The following is a 17095-nucleotide window of genomic DNA, read 5'->3' as shown; positions in this document are numbered from 1 at the left end:
CAAAGACACTCCCCTACCTGAATTTAAGACCTGAAACCAAAGGCTACAATTATAGTATGATGGAGACTGAAAAATTGAAAAAGTAAAATATTACCTGTCTGTGGAAATGTATATACTATTAATCATAATTGAAAACAAAAAAACCCCAACCAATATTATTCTAAACAAGTAGTCGTAAACACCAGTTTTTATAATTATCTCAGTGTTTTGAGTATTGTTGTAAAATATTTTAATATTGCATGAGAATATTTACTATCCAACAAAGTGCTGCAATAGAATTAGAAATTCATGAAGTATGTTAAAATCCAGTTTGTCTTTTTGTGCAATATGCGTTCACACTTTATTTTAGAAAATTAAGCCTACTTATGCTTAGCTATAGCTAATGTAGTAAGAGTTCTGACTATTGTGAATCTGTGTTTAAAAAAACAAATGTAAAAAAATTAAACCTTCTTTATTCCACTTCAGATGCTTTGCAAGTGATAAAGTTTAAGAACTCCCAAAGGACGTTCTTCATAAAATAGTTGCGCTGAGTTTGTTATTGCTGGCAAGGATGGCATTCAGAAACGTGTTTAGACTAGAGACAGCTGCATACAGCAGATAGAATTTGAGGAAATGAGGGTGAGGAAACAGTTGTAATATTTCTCCTTTCCTCTTCCATCTCAGAATGTGTATATATAGAGAAAGAATTTGTCATTGGTCTTTCACTGCTCCATCAATTGGCTGGCTTTCTTCCACGTGAAACATGGGAGGAGCATGCAGGAAAAGTGAAACACACTTGCAGTGAGGAAGCAGGAGGAAAAGAGTAATTTAGTCTTCAAGTCAAGCTAATTTTTACCCATTTGTAAAGAAAACTTAATTTCAATTTATGTTCTTTAAAATATTTTTCTACTGGAATGGAACTTCTCTCTGTAAAAGGTAGGTTTTCTTATCATGCAAGCTCCTCCACTAATGTGACAAATATTTAGGAGGTGGCTATAAAAAGCAACTTCAGAGACTGCAGATGTGGATTGCTCATTTAAGTCAATGGGAATATTTCTTGCAGTTCTTCCTTCAAGGGAAGTCAAGTAAGTGCAGTGTGTAAATTCTACACTGTTGCAGTTGAACTGCTTGCAGTGATTGAACTCTGCTTGTGGCTCAGCGACAGTTTGGCCTCTCCCCGTTTGGGTTGAAAGTGAAAGATTTCTCAGTGGGAGACATGATGGAATTATTCAGGCTGTCAGATAGACATTCTGCAAATATGATGCAATTCCATAGAATACTTAGGGATGTTTAGGGATAGATGAAAGCAAGAATAAGAAGGAAGGTAGGTGAAGTTAGGCAAGTGGGAAGGGAATCAGAAAACAATGGTAAGCTTTTCGGAACATTTGCACTGTAAGGTTGTGGACTCAACATTTTTTTTTATTGTCAATTACTAGGTTCTAAGTACGTAGTGAAATACATGATATACATAAGTATATTCTTAGAGCACATTTAATTTTTGCAGGACTGCAGTGATGTTTCATTCAAACTGAACTGTCTTAAATGCCTTGATATGGCAGGCAAACCTAAAGAATATTTAATTATATTGTTTAAAAGTCTAAATTCAATGATCTTTAGTCAGACACTTGATACAAAATGATGAACAGGTTAGATTTTCAGAATTATGATGACTATCTGAATCACAATCTTATTAGCTTCAGGACATTTTTCATTAATGGAAGTGATACCGTTGTGTGGAACTTAATGCTGTTGAACAAAGTCAGGATTTGAAATGTTCAATTTTTAATTGGTAAGATGTTTACTGCAGTATGTTTTTTCTAATAGGCAGAGTATATACAATGTAATAAAGGATTCTCTGTGAGATGATAGAAGCTGCTTTAGATTATTTGAAGTCTGTGAGCCTTCTGTGACTATTATTGAGAAGAATTTTGAACTAGCATTATGAGGTGGATAGTATACTACCCTTCCTGGTCACCTGGTCTCCATTCTGCCCTTCGTGTTGTATCCATGTATTTACTAAGTCTCTATAAGCTGCAAAGATTTTCCATATGTTTTCTTTCCCGAAGAATTCTGAGTAATCATATTGTCTTACCACAATGGTGCTTACATTTTTTTTAAGAGTAATTGTTTTCATTTTTGATTGAGGTTCTTTATACTACAAAATTCCCTTAGATTATTTTTTTTTCATACAATTTATTGGCAAGTATTGTTAAGGTATTTTCTGAATATAATCTTTTCTTTTTAATAGTGAAAAAAGGAAGGCTGGATAAAGCAGCTGGTAAGTCTGATTTCCCTTCTAATTCTGCTTTACATTTTTATTTCTTGGCCATGCATGTTATTATCACACTAAAGAATCATTTAAGCCTGGGACTACTTGCATGCATTTCATCAACAGTTCAGTACAAAACAAATGAGGTAAGAATTAAAAAATGTACATATATTTTAAAGAGCAAATTAACAAACAAGATTGTGGCCTTGGACAATCTGTAATTTTCAGTTATTAATCATTACTGTCTCTTAAACTAGTGGTTTTTAAAGGATATTTCCACTAAAAAGAATTTTTACATAATTTGATGGCTTAAATGGGTCATCAGTTAAGAGAAACTATTTTTTATATAGAGGGAGTGCAGTATTTTAGCTTCACCAGGGCAGGGAGGAAATGGTGTCTGAATTTTCCCAGTGAGGAAATACGGATGAGAGATACTGATGGGCGGTCATAGAGATCAGGTATAGGTCCTAGGCAATAAACATGAGCAAAATCAAGCTGCCAGGACTCTGTAAGTCTTCCTCCAGGACCAAGATTTAGCCAGAGTGGAAAAGTCCAAACTCAGCCAGAGATTTCTCACACATAGGTAGACTATAAATGTAAGGCCTTCAAGATCTTTCTAATTGCTAGTTCACAGGAGAAGCAGAACCTAATCAATGCAGCAAAATTTGCCAGTAGATGTTTGGCTAATACATTTAAGCAACCTCTGCAAATTGTTTGAACTTCTCTGGATTAAAGAAAGGTAACTTGAGCTAGCACAGGTTAAACTGCTTTCTGGGAACATGATTCTTATAACTCTCTGTGAAGCAGTTATTCTTCACAGTAGGCTGTGAAGTATGTGTATGAAGTATAGACTGAAGAATCATCTTTCTTTCGCTGAAATCCTAATGCAATCAGAAAAATGTTCTGCAGGGTTCAGCAAATCTTGTATTTTGTTGGTACTCAAAAGACATGATAATTTAAAGAAGATGATTATCAAACAATTATTTGATAAAAGTTAGGCAATTTTAATTTTCCTTTGAATGCTGTTGAAGGCTTGTTAATGCCATAAGTATTGGCAATAAAGTTCGAATGGTGTATTCTCTGATAATTGGCTGTGTTTTCTTGGGCAGAGAAATTATGCAGGCGGTGACTGAGAGCACTATTGAGATACCTGCATTTTTCTCAAAACACTGGGATTCTCCTGTGGTTAATTTACTACTTTGTGTAAGCTGCCATGAAGCTGCTGTGCTCTGTTTTGGGTTGAAAGCTGAAGATAAGACTGAAGGGATAGCCAGCCCTTTTTCTTTTCACAAGAAGTTGTACTAGGTGCCTCCACTTTTGACAGCCAAAGGGTTGGGAGCTGCAATAATGGCTTTATGAAAACAAAGCTTCTTGTCATTCAGCAAAATTTACAGCTCCTTTCCACTGCCAGGGTATTTTAATAATGTTCAGTCTTGACACTTATTCTTCAAGGAGGTTACATGTTTGCAGTTTTTTAGAAGATAGTTTCTACATTTTCTTACTTGACATAACTCATTAAATCTGAAGAAAGTGGTTAGTGGTAAAGTGCTGAAGGGTAACATTTAGAACCAGAGAAGAGCCAAAGAGGTCAAGGAACTACTGGAGAAATAGCTATTTTAAAAGACAGATGACAAGATTCCAGGCAAGACAATGATGATGCGGGCAGTCTGAAATTTCTTTGGGTTTTGTGCTAGAAAATGAGCTGGGGAAAGATAGATCAAATCTGATCACCTGGCATGATACATAGGAACACGAAATTTTCAAATGGGAAAGAAATTATAGAGTTGAATATGAAGATAATAGAACAATGAAACAGACTATCACTAAAAATGTGTCTTAAAAAGTGTCTATCTTGTCAGTTGTGACTTCATTTAAAGGAGGTAAGTTTTAATCTGGGGGGAAGTTGGTTGTTGTATTTTTGATTTAAACATAGATATAGATGTGAGTGCTCAAAATGGCTGGAGTTAAATATTGTAAGTTGCTATTTTCCAGCCAAGTGATTTAATGGAGAGTTATTTTGAAAATTTCTTAAAACTTGAGTTGCAAGCTTCCAAACGACAAACAAATTTTGCAACTACAAAATATTTTGCAAATTTTGTGTTTTGTTTGCCTCAGTTACACAGAATAAGCAATAGGATGGTATGTGAATCATGCATTGTTGACACCATTTCTCACAAATACATCACCAGACTTCTAAGCCTATGTTGACTTTGTCAAGTGTAAGAACAAAGACATCTGAATTATAGAAAATAAAAAGATAACATTGATCATTGTTGATTTTGTTTATTGCAAAAAATAGTTCCCATTACATAACATCCTTTAGTCCTTTTGTCAAACATTATCATCAGTCCTAATTGATAAGATCTCCATACAGGGTGTACAGAGCTAACTTCTCCTTCACAATTTTTGTTAACTGCAATGTAATGTAATTTGATACAACCTGTTCAACAGTGTATTGTAGACAGTGACAGCTTCCCTCCAACTCAGACTGGTTGATTGACCTGTGGTAATACAGACAGCTCAAAAATTACTTCTGTTCTTGGCTACTTCTCATATGTATGTTTGGCAGTAGTTCTATTTTTTAAAAAAAGTCTTTTTTTAACCATATGTCAATGCTGATCCTTACGTAGGATGCTGGAGGCTAGTGGAGGATGTGTGAAGCATGCAAGCTGAGAAGCTTTTCTGAACAGCCACATTCCTTGAGATGATATAATATGCCCTTTGCTGCCTTAGATTCCTGTGTGAGGCCCTAAAGAGTAGAGCTTTTCCTTAGTTCTTTTGCTGTTTTCTGTCAGTGATATTTTTGAGAGCTTTAAAATTTTTTATTTTATTTTATTCATTTTGCTGATTAGGTCCAATTTTATGAATACTCATACTGTGCATTTACAAAGATATTTAAAAAAATGTTTGAGTTCATTTGGGACTGCATCTGAAACAAATTTTGCTGCTGTATCTATAAACAGACCTAGATTCACACACAAAGACAAGACTGAATTATGTTACAAGTCTGTGGCCTTGCCTTAATTGGATATAAAAGCCAGTCACCAATATTATCATACCAACTGAAAGGGAAAAAAAATCCTAATTTGCAGAAAGAGAGTGCATACTGGTTTCATGCAAGATCTTTCAGGGAGATTGATAAATAATCTGAGAAGCCATGCCTGGAAGCTGATCCTTAAAATAATTACTCGTGTTTAGGATTATGTTCTCTCCCACCTGTGATGGGCAGAGATTTTCCTGTCATAATCTCATTAGAATTAATAAAAATTTCCTTGTTCAAATCCATGTATTTGAACCACACCTCTGAATGTTTTGCATGGAGTAAGAGTTAAACCCCTACTACCATGGGACTGACCGTTTCCAGCTTCTAGGAAGAAATAAAGTGAGTTTTAATGTGCTGGTTATTTCTTTTTCAGATGCATTCAAAACCTATGTTGTTTTAAAAGTCCAAAATTTTAAAAGCACTACAATAGACAGAAGAGGAAGTGAACCTAGCTGGGAACAGGACTTCATGTTGTAAGTAACACTGAATTCTTATCAATTGGTTTTGTTGTATTATTGCTGTATTTGGATAGTCTAGAGCAATTAATAACATCAAAGATGACATACTGATTGCAAAAGCAAGGAAAAAGTATCCAGCTGAGAGAAAAGGTTGCCAGACTAGCTCTAGGGAACAGAGCAAAAGTTAATTTTGTAAGCCACATTGCAGATCAAGGCCAGCAGTCAACAAGTGGAAGAAAACATTTGTCTCCAGTATCTTTAATTTCATGTAATGTTTTAGGAATATAGGAATGAGAAGAAAGAGAACTCAAATTCATCCTCATGCAACTTGATTTTTGTTTTACTCACTTTCCTTTCTGTATGACTCATATTTTATACATTCATTTATCTACTTAATTGCCAATTTAGGTAGTTTCTTTACTATTGACCCGTACTGTTTCTCGCTTGTCTGCAGACATTTGTCCACTTCACTCAACTCTCCATCTTGTTATTCAGTCTTTGTTCTCCTCTTTTCTCTAGAGCCTTGTATACACCTTACTTGTCAGGAGGGTCCAAACACTTATATACTGACTGACATTCTGAGGAACCCTGCTTTCAACTGTCAATTTCAAAGCATTTAAAACCAATAAATATGTAATCTCATTAGATGCTGAGATAGTATGTTAATCTCTACTATTTTTGGTCCCTCCTTTCTCCCTGCACAATTCTTTCTCTGTTAACACATTTTCTTTGTGGAAACATAGGTTTTATTCCTGAGGTCTAGAGTTGGTTGAAATATTTTTTTACAGAACTAAAAATTTAATTGGCTTTGGTTATGTTTATGAAAAATATCCTTTTTACAACTTTGAGTTTTTTTCTAATCCAAGTATATTAATATTTTGTCAGAAGAATGAGTTGGTTTGAATAATTTTTCCATACTTTCTGGTTGTCTGTTGTTTCTGTATCTTTTGACAGGCTCTACATATGCCAAAACTGACATTTTGATTGAAATGCCCCCCCCCCCCCCAATTTAATTGTATTCTATATTAAAAGCAGCATTTCTAAAATCTTCTTAAGTTTTTTTTTTTCATAAATATTTCACATAAATTAGTTTTATTTCACAGTGCTCTTAATCTCACTTATGGGCTTCATTTTCATCACAAATTTTTCCTAGAGTTATTAATTGAATTTGGAAATTTTTTTGGTGTTGTGCAACTGATTTTTTAGACAACTGTAGGAGACTACTAGCTTGCTTAACTGAATATTCTGAGTGACTGAAGGGCCTGTTATGTTAAGCCAACATATATACCTTCTTTACATGCCATTTTATGGCTAGATGTAATGACATATCAGGTCATCAAAAATTCAGACTTCTGACCATATAAAACTAATCTTAATCTGGGGCTAATTCCTCTGCCACTCCCCAGTCATCAGGCTTTTCTAGCAGACTGTTCAGAGCCACAGCCTAAATTATCCAAACAGGAGGATTGTGTCTGTCTTTGAAAATGCTAAGGAAAATTAAAATCAGTAGCTAGCCTTTTAAAATACCATTCTTATACTGCAGCTTTGGCTTGCAGAAAAAATTGTCATGTTTTAGTGTAGAGGAATCATTGCTGTATGGTAATACTGTGTTAACATGATTATTTTGGCACTTCACTGATCCAGACATAATAGTTCTATAAAACATTGGGTGGGAATTGGATGACAATGTAATAGTATGTCAGGAAGTAGATCAATTAAATTTCAGCATTTGCCCTATCTTTAGTGCAGGAGGCAATTAAAAATATTTTAAAGTTGGTGTGTGTAACCTATGCTCTAAATTTTCCTGAGTAATGTGTTACAATATTATTTAATACATTTGCTTTTCTGTTGTATAAATGCTTTGCTTTCAATCATATTGTATGTAAATGAGAGTCTTCCATGACATCAGTGAGAATGAGCAATTTATTAGGATTATTTTCTTAGTTTGCAATTTAAATGTTACCACAGAATATTAAACCGCTTTTCTTGCAAATACATTACGGGGTTGCTGTAGCTCCATCTACTGCCTACTCAACTATACAACACAGCAGACTTAAAAGGCATTATAAATAGGCGTCTACAAATACGTTTATATACACTTTGTAAAGTCATACTGTAGTTCATTTTCTTAAGGGCTCTCTCTCAATCTCTGCCTGTAACAACCGTGTTCTGTTACATGCAGAAATTACCAGCTTGTATTTTAAAAATCACATATTGTTTAAGCTTTCAACTTACAGTTTCACTGTTCAGTTATCAATGCAACAGTGTTAAAGTTGGGGTCCACAAATACTGGAAGATAAGAATTCACAGCCTGTCTTCTGCAACGTATTTGTAAACGGGGAAGCTGAACAAAACAAAAATTCACTATATCTATTCAAGTGCATGAGTACAGTGGAAAATTAGACATTGAGGCAGCCAGCATAACGTTTGAGAGCAGCATGATGAGTTCAGTACCCATCTCAGGGGTAGCACCCTTTGCCTTTCTCAGATTTCACTTGTCCTTTTCCTGGTAACTTTAAGTACACAGTAATTCACTGTGGTACACCACACAAATCAGTTGGAGATTAGTTTTAGTACTTAAAATTAATTCAGTCAAATGGAGATTACATACAATCAGACACAGCAGAGACATCAATGCCTACTTTATTGTTCATATTTACATAACTGGTCTGTAACTGCTTATAGAAATATATAAAGGAATGCCAGACATTCCATGAGGAAATGACTTACCTCTTAATTTTAGTTCAGTGTCATGGGTGAGTTAAATGGCCTGGCACAATTTTATTCTAAATTCTTGCAAAATAAGGTTGTGGTATGGTAATTTTTTTGTCAAAACCAGGTAGTAATAAAATGCATGCATCCTATAAGTAGAACTAAAATACAGCCTGGATCTTCAACTCTTGAGGTTGAGAACTGTTTTCCCATTGGATTTTTGTTGTGCAGTGCAACTTCTTGATTCTAATGAAGGGAACAAGCTCCAAATGTCTTTTTTACCTGGTCTCCTTTACAATGAAACCAAGAAACTAGTTCTGTTTCCTGCTGGAAATGATCTGGCACTTCCTTCTAGATTTTTGTGAGGGAAGATGGAATTTTTCCCATGTCATTATAAATCATTCTTAGCTGACAGTGTGTGCCATCATAGCTGACACTGCCAACTCTTACTGTTTCATTGAAAATGTTTCTCTGAGTTTTATGTTCAAAAGACTGATCATTTTTGTGGATCCCAGTTTTACCTAAAAGAACTCACTTGACAAAAGGCTAACTATGTTATACTACCATTGCACCTAAGAAGTTAGCTACAGTGAAACCTGAGAATGCAGGTTCTTCGGGACTGTCCTGAGACCAGTGTCCTTTGGAGGCAACTGAGGGATTACACATGCAGAAATTTCTCAGAAGAAGCTAAAGCTGAACTAAAGACATTTCCTGGTCCTGTTTTTTTCTTGGGTTATATCCAATAGGGCCAAGTCTTATAGCAAAATAAAGCTAACAGCTGGGACTTCTGTGCCACATTTGCAGCAGAACTGTCCTCATTAGTTTGTAAAAGCAATCCTGAACAATAAGACTTGAGACTTGTCTTGTCCAGTCTAACCTTGGTATCGTGCCTGTTATATTGCATTTTATGAGTATACTGAAAACAAAATACCTCTGTATCTGCTATAAGTCACTAACTCAAGTTATTATGATAGATTACTGAGCAGTTGAGACTGTGTTTTCAGTTTAATGGTTTGTGTATTCATTGTTTTTAGTGAAATCTGTGCTGATGGAAAGGGCTTCATTATAGAGCTGTGGAAGAAAGGCTTGCTCTGGGATAGCATTTTAGGAGTTTTATGGATTCCCCTCGCAACTGTGGAATATGCAACAGATGTAAGTTGACTTTCTGTGGAAATATAAAACACTGAGTAAATTCCAATGAATTTCTCATTCTTAGCCTCCCCAAACACTGTAATAACATTTATGATCCATGTATATTTCTATCTCATTTGTTTCAGTCTGTAATCTTGAGGCATAATGCACAAGTGACTGTCAAAGTGACAATGGATATCCATTAGCCATGTACCCTGGAGAAATGGCTCATGTACTGAGTCGGGTATAATTCAGTAAGTGGGTTAGAGTTCATCTGCACTCAAGAATTATTAGGGAGGCAAGGACAGTTTGGTTTATGTGATTAGAGTGAGGGAATTTCAAATTGAGGTTCCTGGCTTGGATCTTCAGTGTGTGACCTTGGATAAATCTCTATTAAAATGGGCAAAATACCATTGTTCTGTCTCTCAAGGGAATTGGCCATTGTCTCAAAGAGGAAAACAGAAATTTGCCCTGTGGTACTATGGAAGAAATTAATAGAACAGTGAGTGCACAGAGAAGGACGAGTGGAGAAAATGAGTCAATCCGAAGAGTTACCATGTATCCAGCATAGTCATAGTTAGCTACCAGAATGACCGTGCTTGCCCTCAGTAGGCTAGAAAGTAAAGAAAAAATGTTTCTGGGAGTGTGGAAATACTGAAGCAGTCTGCAAGTGCTGCAAAATCATCTGAAATTGGAAAAAGTTAAGAGGTACCTTATTCTAATATTCCACAATTCTCCCATTCATAAATATGCTATCCTACACATAGTCCATGGAGTCTATTTTTTAAAAAGTAACTCAGAGAAGATTAATTTACTCTTTGCAAATAAAATTAAGTTTACCTTCTTTAAATTTTCTAAAAAATAAAAAAAAGGCAATTGATGATGAGGTAAAGGAGAGAGAATCGGAAAACTTGCTTTTTCTACAGCATCTCCCATCAGTGTCTATAGCCATTTCTTTAGAGTAACTAATAAGTATTCATATATACTTTGAACTGACATTTCAATTATTCTACTCAGAGAATGGAAGCAGGGGAAGAAAGTAATTCCTGCTTAAATTAGAAGTTGCTCTGTATCACAGCTGCCAAGTGCCATTTCAGGCCCCACGGCAAGTTGTTTTTCTCCACTACCCTCGCTGTTGTTGAGTTACAACTTGCTGAGACAGAGGTTGTGGCTTAACGGTAAATACTGAAACTTTAAACAAAGAAAGATACAAGAGTAGAGATTGTTTCTTAATTTCTTCAAACCCTCTAAGCCTTCATTTATAATTAGGCCACTGTGGATCTTTCCTAGTTATTTGTCCTGTTCATCTCAACCCTGCAGCTCTGCTCTGAGCTTTATAACTCAGAAATAACCTATAAGGGAGCGGTACTTCAGAAGCTCTTTTTTGGCTTGGTTATTAGCATGTGGTAATTCCTTCAGTCTTGTGAGAATGTGCTTGTTTGGCACCAGTTCAAAGGGGAACTGGAAAATTTCAGTTCATAAGAGTAATTTTCAGTATTCATGCTTCTTTGCATCTTAATTATCTGGCCATCTTAACATGTGTTTGTCTGTATTGTAAAGCAAATATTTTATTCTTTTGCATTCCATGCCTGTGAGAAAACTTGTTGAAGTCCTATTACTTACATAAACAGAAGTTGGAAGAATCTAGAATGGATCCTAAGCCTGTTGGTGTCATAAAGAAACTCCTATTGACTTAGAGGAACCTTCATTCAGGAAAAAGTGGATAATGCTATAAATCCTACCTAGGTAACTTTTAGAGTGTTTTTTCCTAGGAAGGTCCAGGCTCCTGGTGGACATTGCATTCTGAAGTAATAAAAAATGGGAGTGAGATTCAAGGCACAAAAACACCAACTTCACATGAGATCTTACTGGATGTCTACTTTGCATTACCATTTGGTGAGTTATGGATTGAGGTATCTCTCCAGCTTTCTAACCATTCTATTCTGCTTTAAGTTCCTGAAATACAGGGGTAAATAGCATTTTTTTCTATAGAGTCTTAAATGCTTATTCATCACTGGAGCATTTGTATAATTGATAGTGGTAAGTAATAGAATAAGAGCACCACTTCCCATGAGGAGCTGGCTGAACCATTTCACTGGTTAATGTTCATCCACATGTGGATTGTAGAGCTAAAGAACAAAGTACTTCCTTAAGGCTCAATCTAGTTGAGCCTGTGCGTTATAGCTCTGTATCATGTCAACTTTGACCTGCTGTTTGCACAATGTAAGTTTTAGTAAAATCTATGGCTTCACAAAATCTAGTGCACATGAAGATGGAAACTGCATATATATGTATGAAAATAGTGTATATGAAGGTAGAAATGGAAACTGAACATCAAATGATGCATCACCTCACATTATTTCCACATATAATACAAAGAGATTGACTTTATCAAGATTATCAGTCCATCTATATGACATGGTCCAATGTAGGGTTTAGGGATTAATCCGTGCGGGGCCCGGACGACGGAACACCAATGTGATGATTAAAGTCGCCAGTTTATTGAGTTTAGCTAATCATTTTTATACAATTCTCTAAGTTGTTGAGAGACTTTGATTGGCTACTACATGCAAGCACTTGGTGTCCACACGCACAAGCATAAGCGGTGATTGGTTACATCGGTACTGTCCACGCGCACAAGCATACTGTCCACGCGCACAAACATAAGACATAATTGGTTGTGTTAATTAGAGCATACAAGACTTGTCTTAGTCCAATTGGTCAAGATAAGCCCCTGAATTGAGGTTGTTTGTGCCAAGTTCCCTTTATCGTGGAATGTGCACCTGTGTTTTCCTAATTGGGATCTTTCTTCTTCTATCTTCTTATTTATTCTGTTCAAGGCCTTCTAAAGGCGCCTGGAACAATCTTGTGACCATGAGCTATTTTCAGGTCCAATAACTAACTTCCATATAACTGAACCCTACAGTCCAATATGCCAAATAATTTCACAAAGATAGATTAGCTTAATATTTTACTCTTTAAACAGTCTCATGAACTATGGCTAAAGAGAGTAATCCTAAAATTTATACAAAAATAAAAGTAAAAAATGTGAAGAAATGTGAATGAGAAACACTATTTATCTTTTGAAAGGGAGGAATAAAAATCATACCAAAAATATGCTCTTCACCTGTTTAATGTTCTTTTTGAAATGCATTGTCTGAAGCTGAACTTGGCAATACAGCTACTGCTGATTAGAGCAGTGTCCTGGTTTTGGCTGGGATAGAGTTAATTTTCTTTCTAGTAGCTGGTATAGTGTTATGTTTTGGAGTTAGGATGAGAAGAATGTTGATAACACACTGATGTTTTCAGTTGTTGCTAAGTAGTGTTTATACTAAGGCAAGGATTTTTCAGCTTCTCATGCCCAGCCAGCAAGAAGGCTGGAGGGACACAAGAAGCTGGGAGGGGACACAGCCAGGACACCTGACCCAAAGTGGCTAATGGGGTATTCCATACCATGTGATGTCATGCCCAGTATATAAACTGGAGGGAGTTGGCCTGAGGAGATTGCTGCTCAGGGACTAACTGGGCATCAGTTGGCAAGTGGTGAGCGATTGCATTGTGCATCACTTGTTTTGAATATTCCAATCATTTTATTACTATTATTATTGTAATTTTATTATTGTTATCATTATTAGTTTCTTTCTTTTTGCTGTACTAAACTGTTCTTATCTCAACCCATGAATTTTACTTTTTTTTTTCCAATTCTCTCCTCCATCCCACTGGGTGGTAGTGGGGGAGAAGTGAGCGAACAGCTGCGTGATGCTTAGTTGTTGGCTGGGGTTAAACCATGACAAGCAGACTAGTTATTTCTGATGTTTCTGGATGTAGTCTGCATGACTACACTCCTGTTAATACACGTGGTAGAATGTATACTTTTTCACAGAGTAACTGTGGACTGTTGTGGATTCTTATGAGTCACAACAGGGCCTACATCCTTTTTTTTTTCTTTTAAACAAAAATTACTCTTTATTTAGTATTTCTTAGCCAATCGGACATTGTAAAAGATAACCTAAGCCCTAGTCACATTCTGGGGTTGGTTTGTTTTGTTTGTTTAGTATATTTTCCCCAGCAGCCACAAGCAATTTTCAAGCAAGGTGTCTGAATAAAAATTCATATGGAAGAACTTTTTTCTTGCTATTCATATGTGTCTCTGTCTAGATTATTCTCACTTATGAGATAATTTTATTTCCTTTAAGTGTGATGGAAAGTGTACATATGTCAAATGGACTGAGTCCTTAAGTATAAAAAGATATCAGTAGTACAAAGAAGGAGCAGTTTATAAAGAAGATGACAGAAAAGGACAACAGTTTGTGTAGTAACAGTGTAATACCCATTATAAAAGGAGAAAAACAGGTACAAATTGTATTTATTCTATGTGTCATAAATTCTTCTTGAAACCTCTTTGAATCAACAGAATGTTTTAAGTGTGTCCCTACATAGTTTTCATACCTAGAAACCTGGTGCAAGTATGTTATAGAAACCCTAACTGTGTGTTTGCAAGCTGTAAATTCAGGTTGTTACTGACTTCAGGCTGCTATTTGGAGGGAGTGCCAGTTTGTAGGTTGATGCCTGTATGCTATTTCCAAATAAATATATTTGAAGGAATGTTTTAAAGACAGTCCACGGGACTGTATTTATGGAGCACTGTGGGAATCCTGCAGAGGTCACTCTCACACTATGGTTTTCTGTGCAGAGGGAGGAATTCAAAAGCATTTCTGGGGTATTGAGAAAGCCATATGTTTATTTTTACCCTCTACCTTGATTTTGACTAAGGCATTACGTTTTGATTGCTTATTCTATTGAATGGTCTCAGCTCAGCTGTGGCCAGCTGAGAATCTGTCCTTGACTATTGGAATTGGTACAGCCTCTTTGTTATGAGAAATTACATTGGAAAGGTGGAATACTGCAGTTGTTTTTCACATTTCCTGAAAGATGTCCATTTCAGAATGCCAGACACTTGGTAGTAATACAAGACCCTTCAATGCTGCTTTAACAATATGGCTTCATTTGGTCTTGAAGCACTGCATGTAGTAACAGGGAAGTGTTTAAACATAATTAGTTCATTCATGAGTGCTTTTTTCTAGAAGTATCATCTAATGTTAGTTGTGGTAGCAACAAAGTTGTCATTTCACCATTGCCATCTAGAATGAGTTTCATTAAAAGACTGCTAAGTAAAATGAGATTCTAATCATATTTAAAATTCTGCAAGCAAATTCACAGTAATAAAATACATACTCTAGATAAATATTACAGCTAAATTGCAAACAATTTTAATGTCAAGGTTTTTAAAGGATAATCAGGTTTTGTTATGAAATACAATAATTTTTCTTCAAAATCAAATTAGGTCATTCTTGTAAGAGAAGACAGAAGAAAATTTAAAGGATATCACTTATTTTTTTCTTAAATCCAGCATTAGAGACACACATCATGCTCCTTAACATTCAACATTCAGTTATAACTTACATAGAGAGTATAAGCTAAAGAAATTGAAGATAATTTTACTTAAGTGGGATGTATTTGGTAATAGCTGTAATTTTGAAAGTAATTCCTGTGACTTGGGAAATAAGATGTCATTTTGCCAAGTAGCCTACTGAAAGTCAACAGGGCTTTAACCTTATGAGTAATTTGGAAAATGCTGTGCAGGTATTCACCTCTTAGGCTTGGTTGAAATTCAACTCATTACCACTTTCTGTCATATATGTTAATTAGCAAATGACAATATGAGGTAATAAGAACAAAGTAATAATAATGAGATTAATCACTATTTCTGCATTAGTCACCATACTAATTCACTGATACACCAAGGGATTAGCAAATGAGAAAATTAATTGTTCAGATACAGTTTTGATCAGCCTAAAACAAGGTCCTGAAAAATCATAGCAGAGTGATTGGGAAAGCTCATGCATCAAAGTATAAAATTCTAAGCACAGAGCACCTTAGTGTAATAATTCACATATACTTACAACCTAAAAGTTTTCGTTAACTTATGCAGTAGGAAAACAACAAGATCCTATTGTTTTTGAAAGCATTGTCTTTATCTTCTCTTTGTTTCACAGCAGTGTTGCCTTTAATTTGAGCAAAAGATATGACATAAATTTCACTTCTTTGGCAGCTAACCAGGTATGAGTAAACAGTGTGAGAGGAAATAAATCAATACATAGTTTCTAATATGTAACCAAAACATCAAAAACAGAAGAAAAGAGATGAGCACACAAATTCTTCCAATCAATATGGAAGAAAATTTCCTCATGCTCAGGGCCAGATCATGAACCCTTTCCTCTCACTAAAGCTAATAGGACAATCTATAGAGTAAAATGTTCTGCAGGTCAGTTTTTACTTCCAATTGCAGATGATACTTGCTAGGTTTCTCCAAAGAGGTGTGAACTTGAAAAAAGGTCCATTCTAGGGCAATAGCACATGGTAAATAGTAAAGCCTGATTCCTTGCTTAAAACACAACCCCCCCACCCAACAAAACCAAACCAAACAAACAAACAAAAAAGCCCTACATCTTGGAATGCTGTGCATGGACACATAAGAAATACATGGCCAGTTAAGAACTAAAGTTGGACTGGAACATTAAGAGATCAGTTTTCTTCCTAATCCAGCAATGGCTCATTTTTCAATTGTAAAATAAACTGTTTCCAAGTTTGTGTAACAAAAAGGTAACTGGTTTAGGCCTCTTGAAGTTTTCAGAGCAACAATAAGAAGGTCATCTTGGAACTCTGCTTCTGCTGTTCTTGGAAAAAGTGGTTTAATTATAATAATGTTTTGTAATTGACAATTAAATCCCTATTACTATGAATTTAATGAATTTATTTCATTAATGTGTACTTCCTCTTTTAGAAGTTCCTTCTGTAAAATGGACTGAAAGATTTCTAGCAGCTTTTTCTTTCTCTCCAGATACTCACAAAGATTTAGATAGCAGAGGTTGTCTCAGAGGGACACTCCTCCAAGGTACAAGACATTCACATCAAGATACATATGATACTCTGTCATCCATCAAAAGTGGTCTCAGCGTACAAGAAAGCAAACTAAGGTATTTTAATTTGCCATATGAGACGTATCATAACATTGATTTTTTAAACTTTTTTAATTTCTGAATGACATTGTGATATATATACAATTATTTTAAGAATGTGACTGGAAGTTTTATAAACATGTGAAACCATAAGACATATGTTTCCATTATTATGGTGAGACAGAGTATGATAAATCTTCATTTTCTATTGAAAGAAAAAACATGAAGACTGTTGCATCCTGCCAGACCAGTTTGCAAATGTGTGCCTTCTCAATGAATCACTGCTGGTCAGAAAAGAGGATTTTAGCCTACAAAAAATGTAGATATTAAAGGCAACCAGAAGTATCTTTGGCAAATTCCTACAAAACAAGAATATAATCTATTGATGATGCAAAAGGGAGAAATAACATTCTAGAATCTCTTGCAGTAGGTGGTTATGTATATACAGATGGCTTCAGAAGTGCAAATGTGTTGTTCCTTGATT

At 35.4% G+C, this 17095-nt stretch overlaps 2 protein-coding genes across 2 annotated transcripts in view; both read left to right on the top strand.

Annotated features, from left to right (window-relative positions):
- Nucleotides 1-805: 805 nt before the first annotated feature.
- Nucleotides 806-17095, top strand: part of LOC126043735 (protein unc-13 homolog A-like) — a 51538-nt gene continuing 35248 nt past the window's right edge. Inside the window, exons 1-6 of the mRNA XM_049812562.1 lie at nucleotides 806-915; nucleotides 2228-2257; nucleotides 5665-5764; nucleotides 9496-9613; nucleotides 11365-11488; nucleotides 16494-16629. Of these exons, the coding sequence (XP_049668519.1) occupies nucleotides 894-915; nucleotides 2228-2257; nucleotides 5665-5764; nucleotides 9496-9613; nucleotides 11365-11488; nucleotides 16494-16629 (530 nt within the window). The 5' untranslated portion in view covers nucleotides 806-893. The remainder of the gene's footprint in view (nucleotides 916-2227; nucleotides 2258-5664; nucleotides 5765-9495; nucleotides 9614-11364; nucleotides 11489-16493; nucleotides 16630-17095) is intronic.
- Nucleotides 16589-17095, top strand: part of UNC13C (unc-13 homolog C) — a 239064-nt gene continuing 238557 nt past the window's right edge. The window contains exon 1 of the mRNA XM_049812315.1: nucleotides 16589-16629. The gene's annotated coding sequence lies outside the window, so the exon portion shown is untranslated. The remainder of the gene's footprint in view (nucleotides 16630-17095) is intronic.

The sequence above is a fragment of the Accipiter gentilis genome, chromosome 10 (assembly GCF_929443795.1).
Source record: "Accipiter gentilis chromosome 10, bAccGen1.1, whole genome shotgun sequence".
In the NCBI taxonomy this organism is placed as follows: domain Eukaryota; kingdom Metazoa; phylum Chordata; class Aves; order Accipitriformes; family Accipitridae; genus Astur; species Astur gentilis.
Note: the sequence above shows the minus strand (reverse complement) of the source record. Positions and strands in the feature narration are given on the sequence as shown.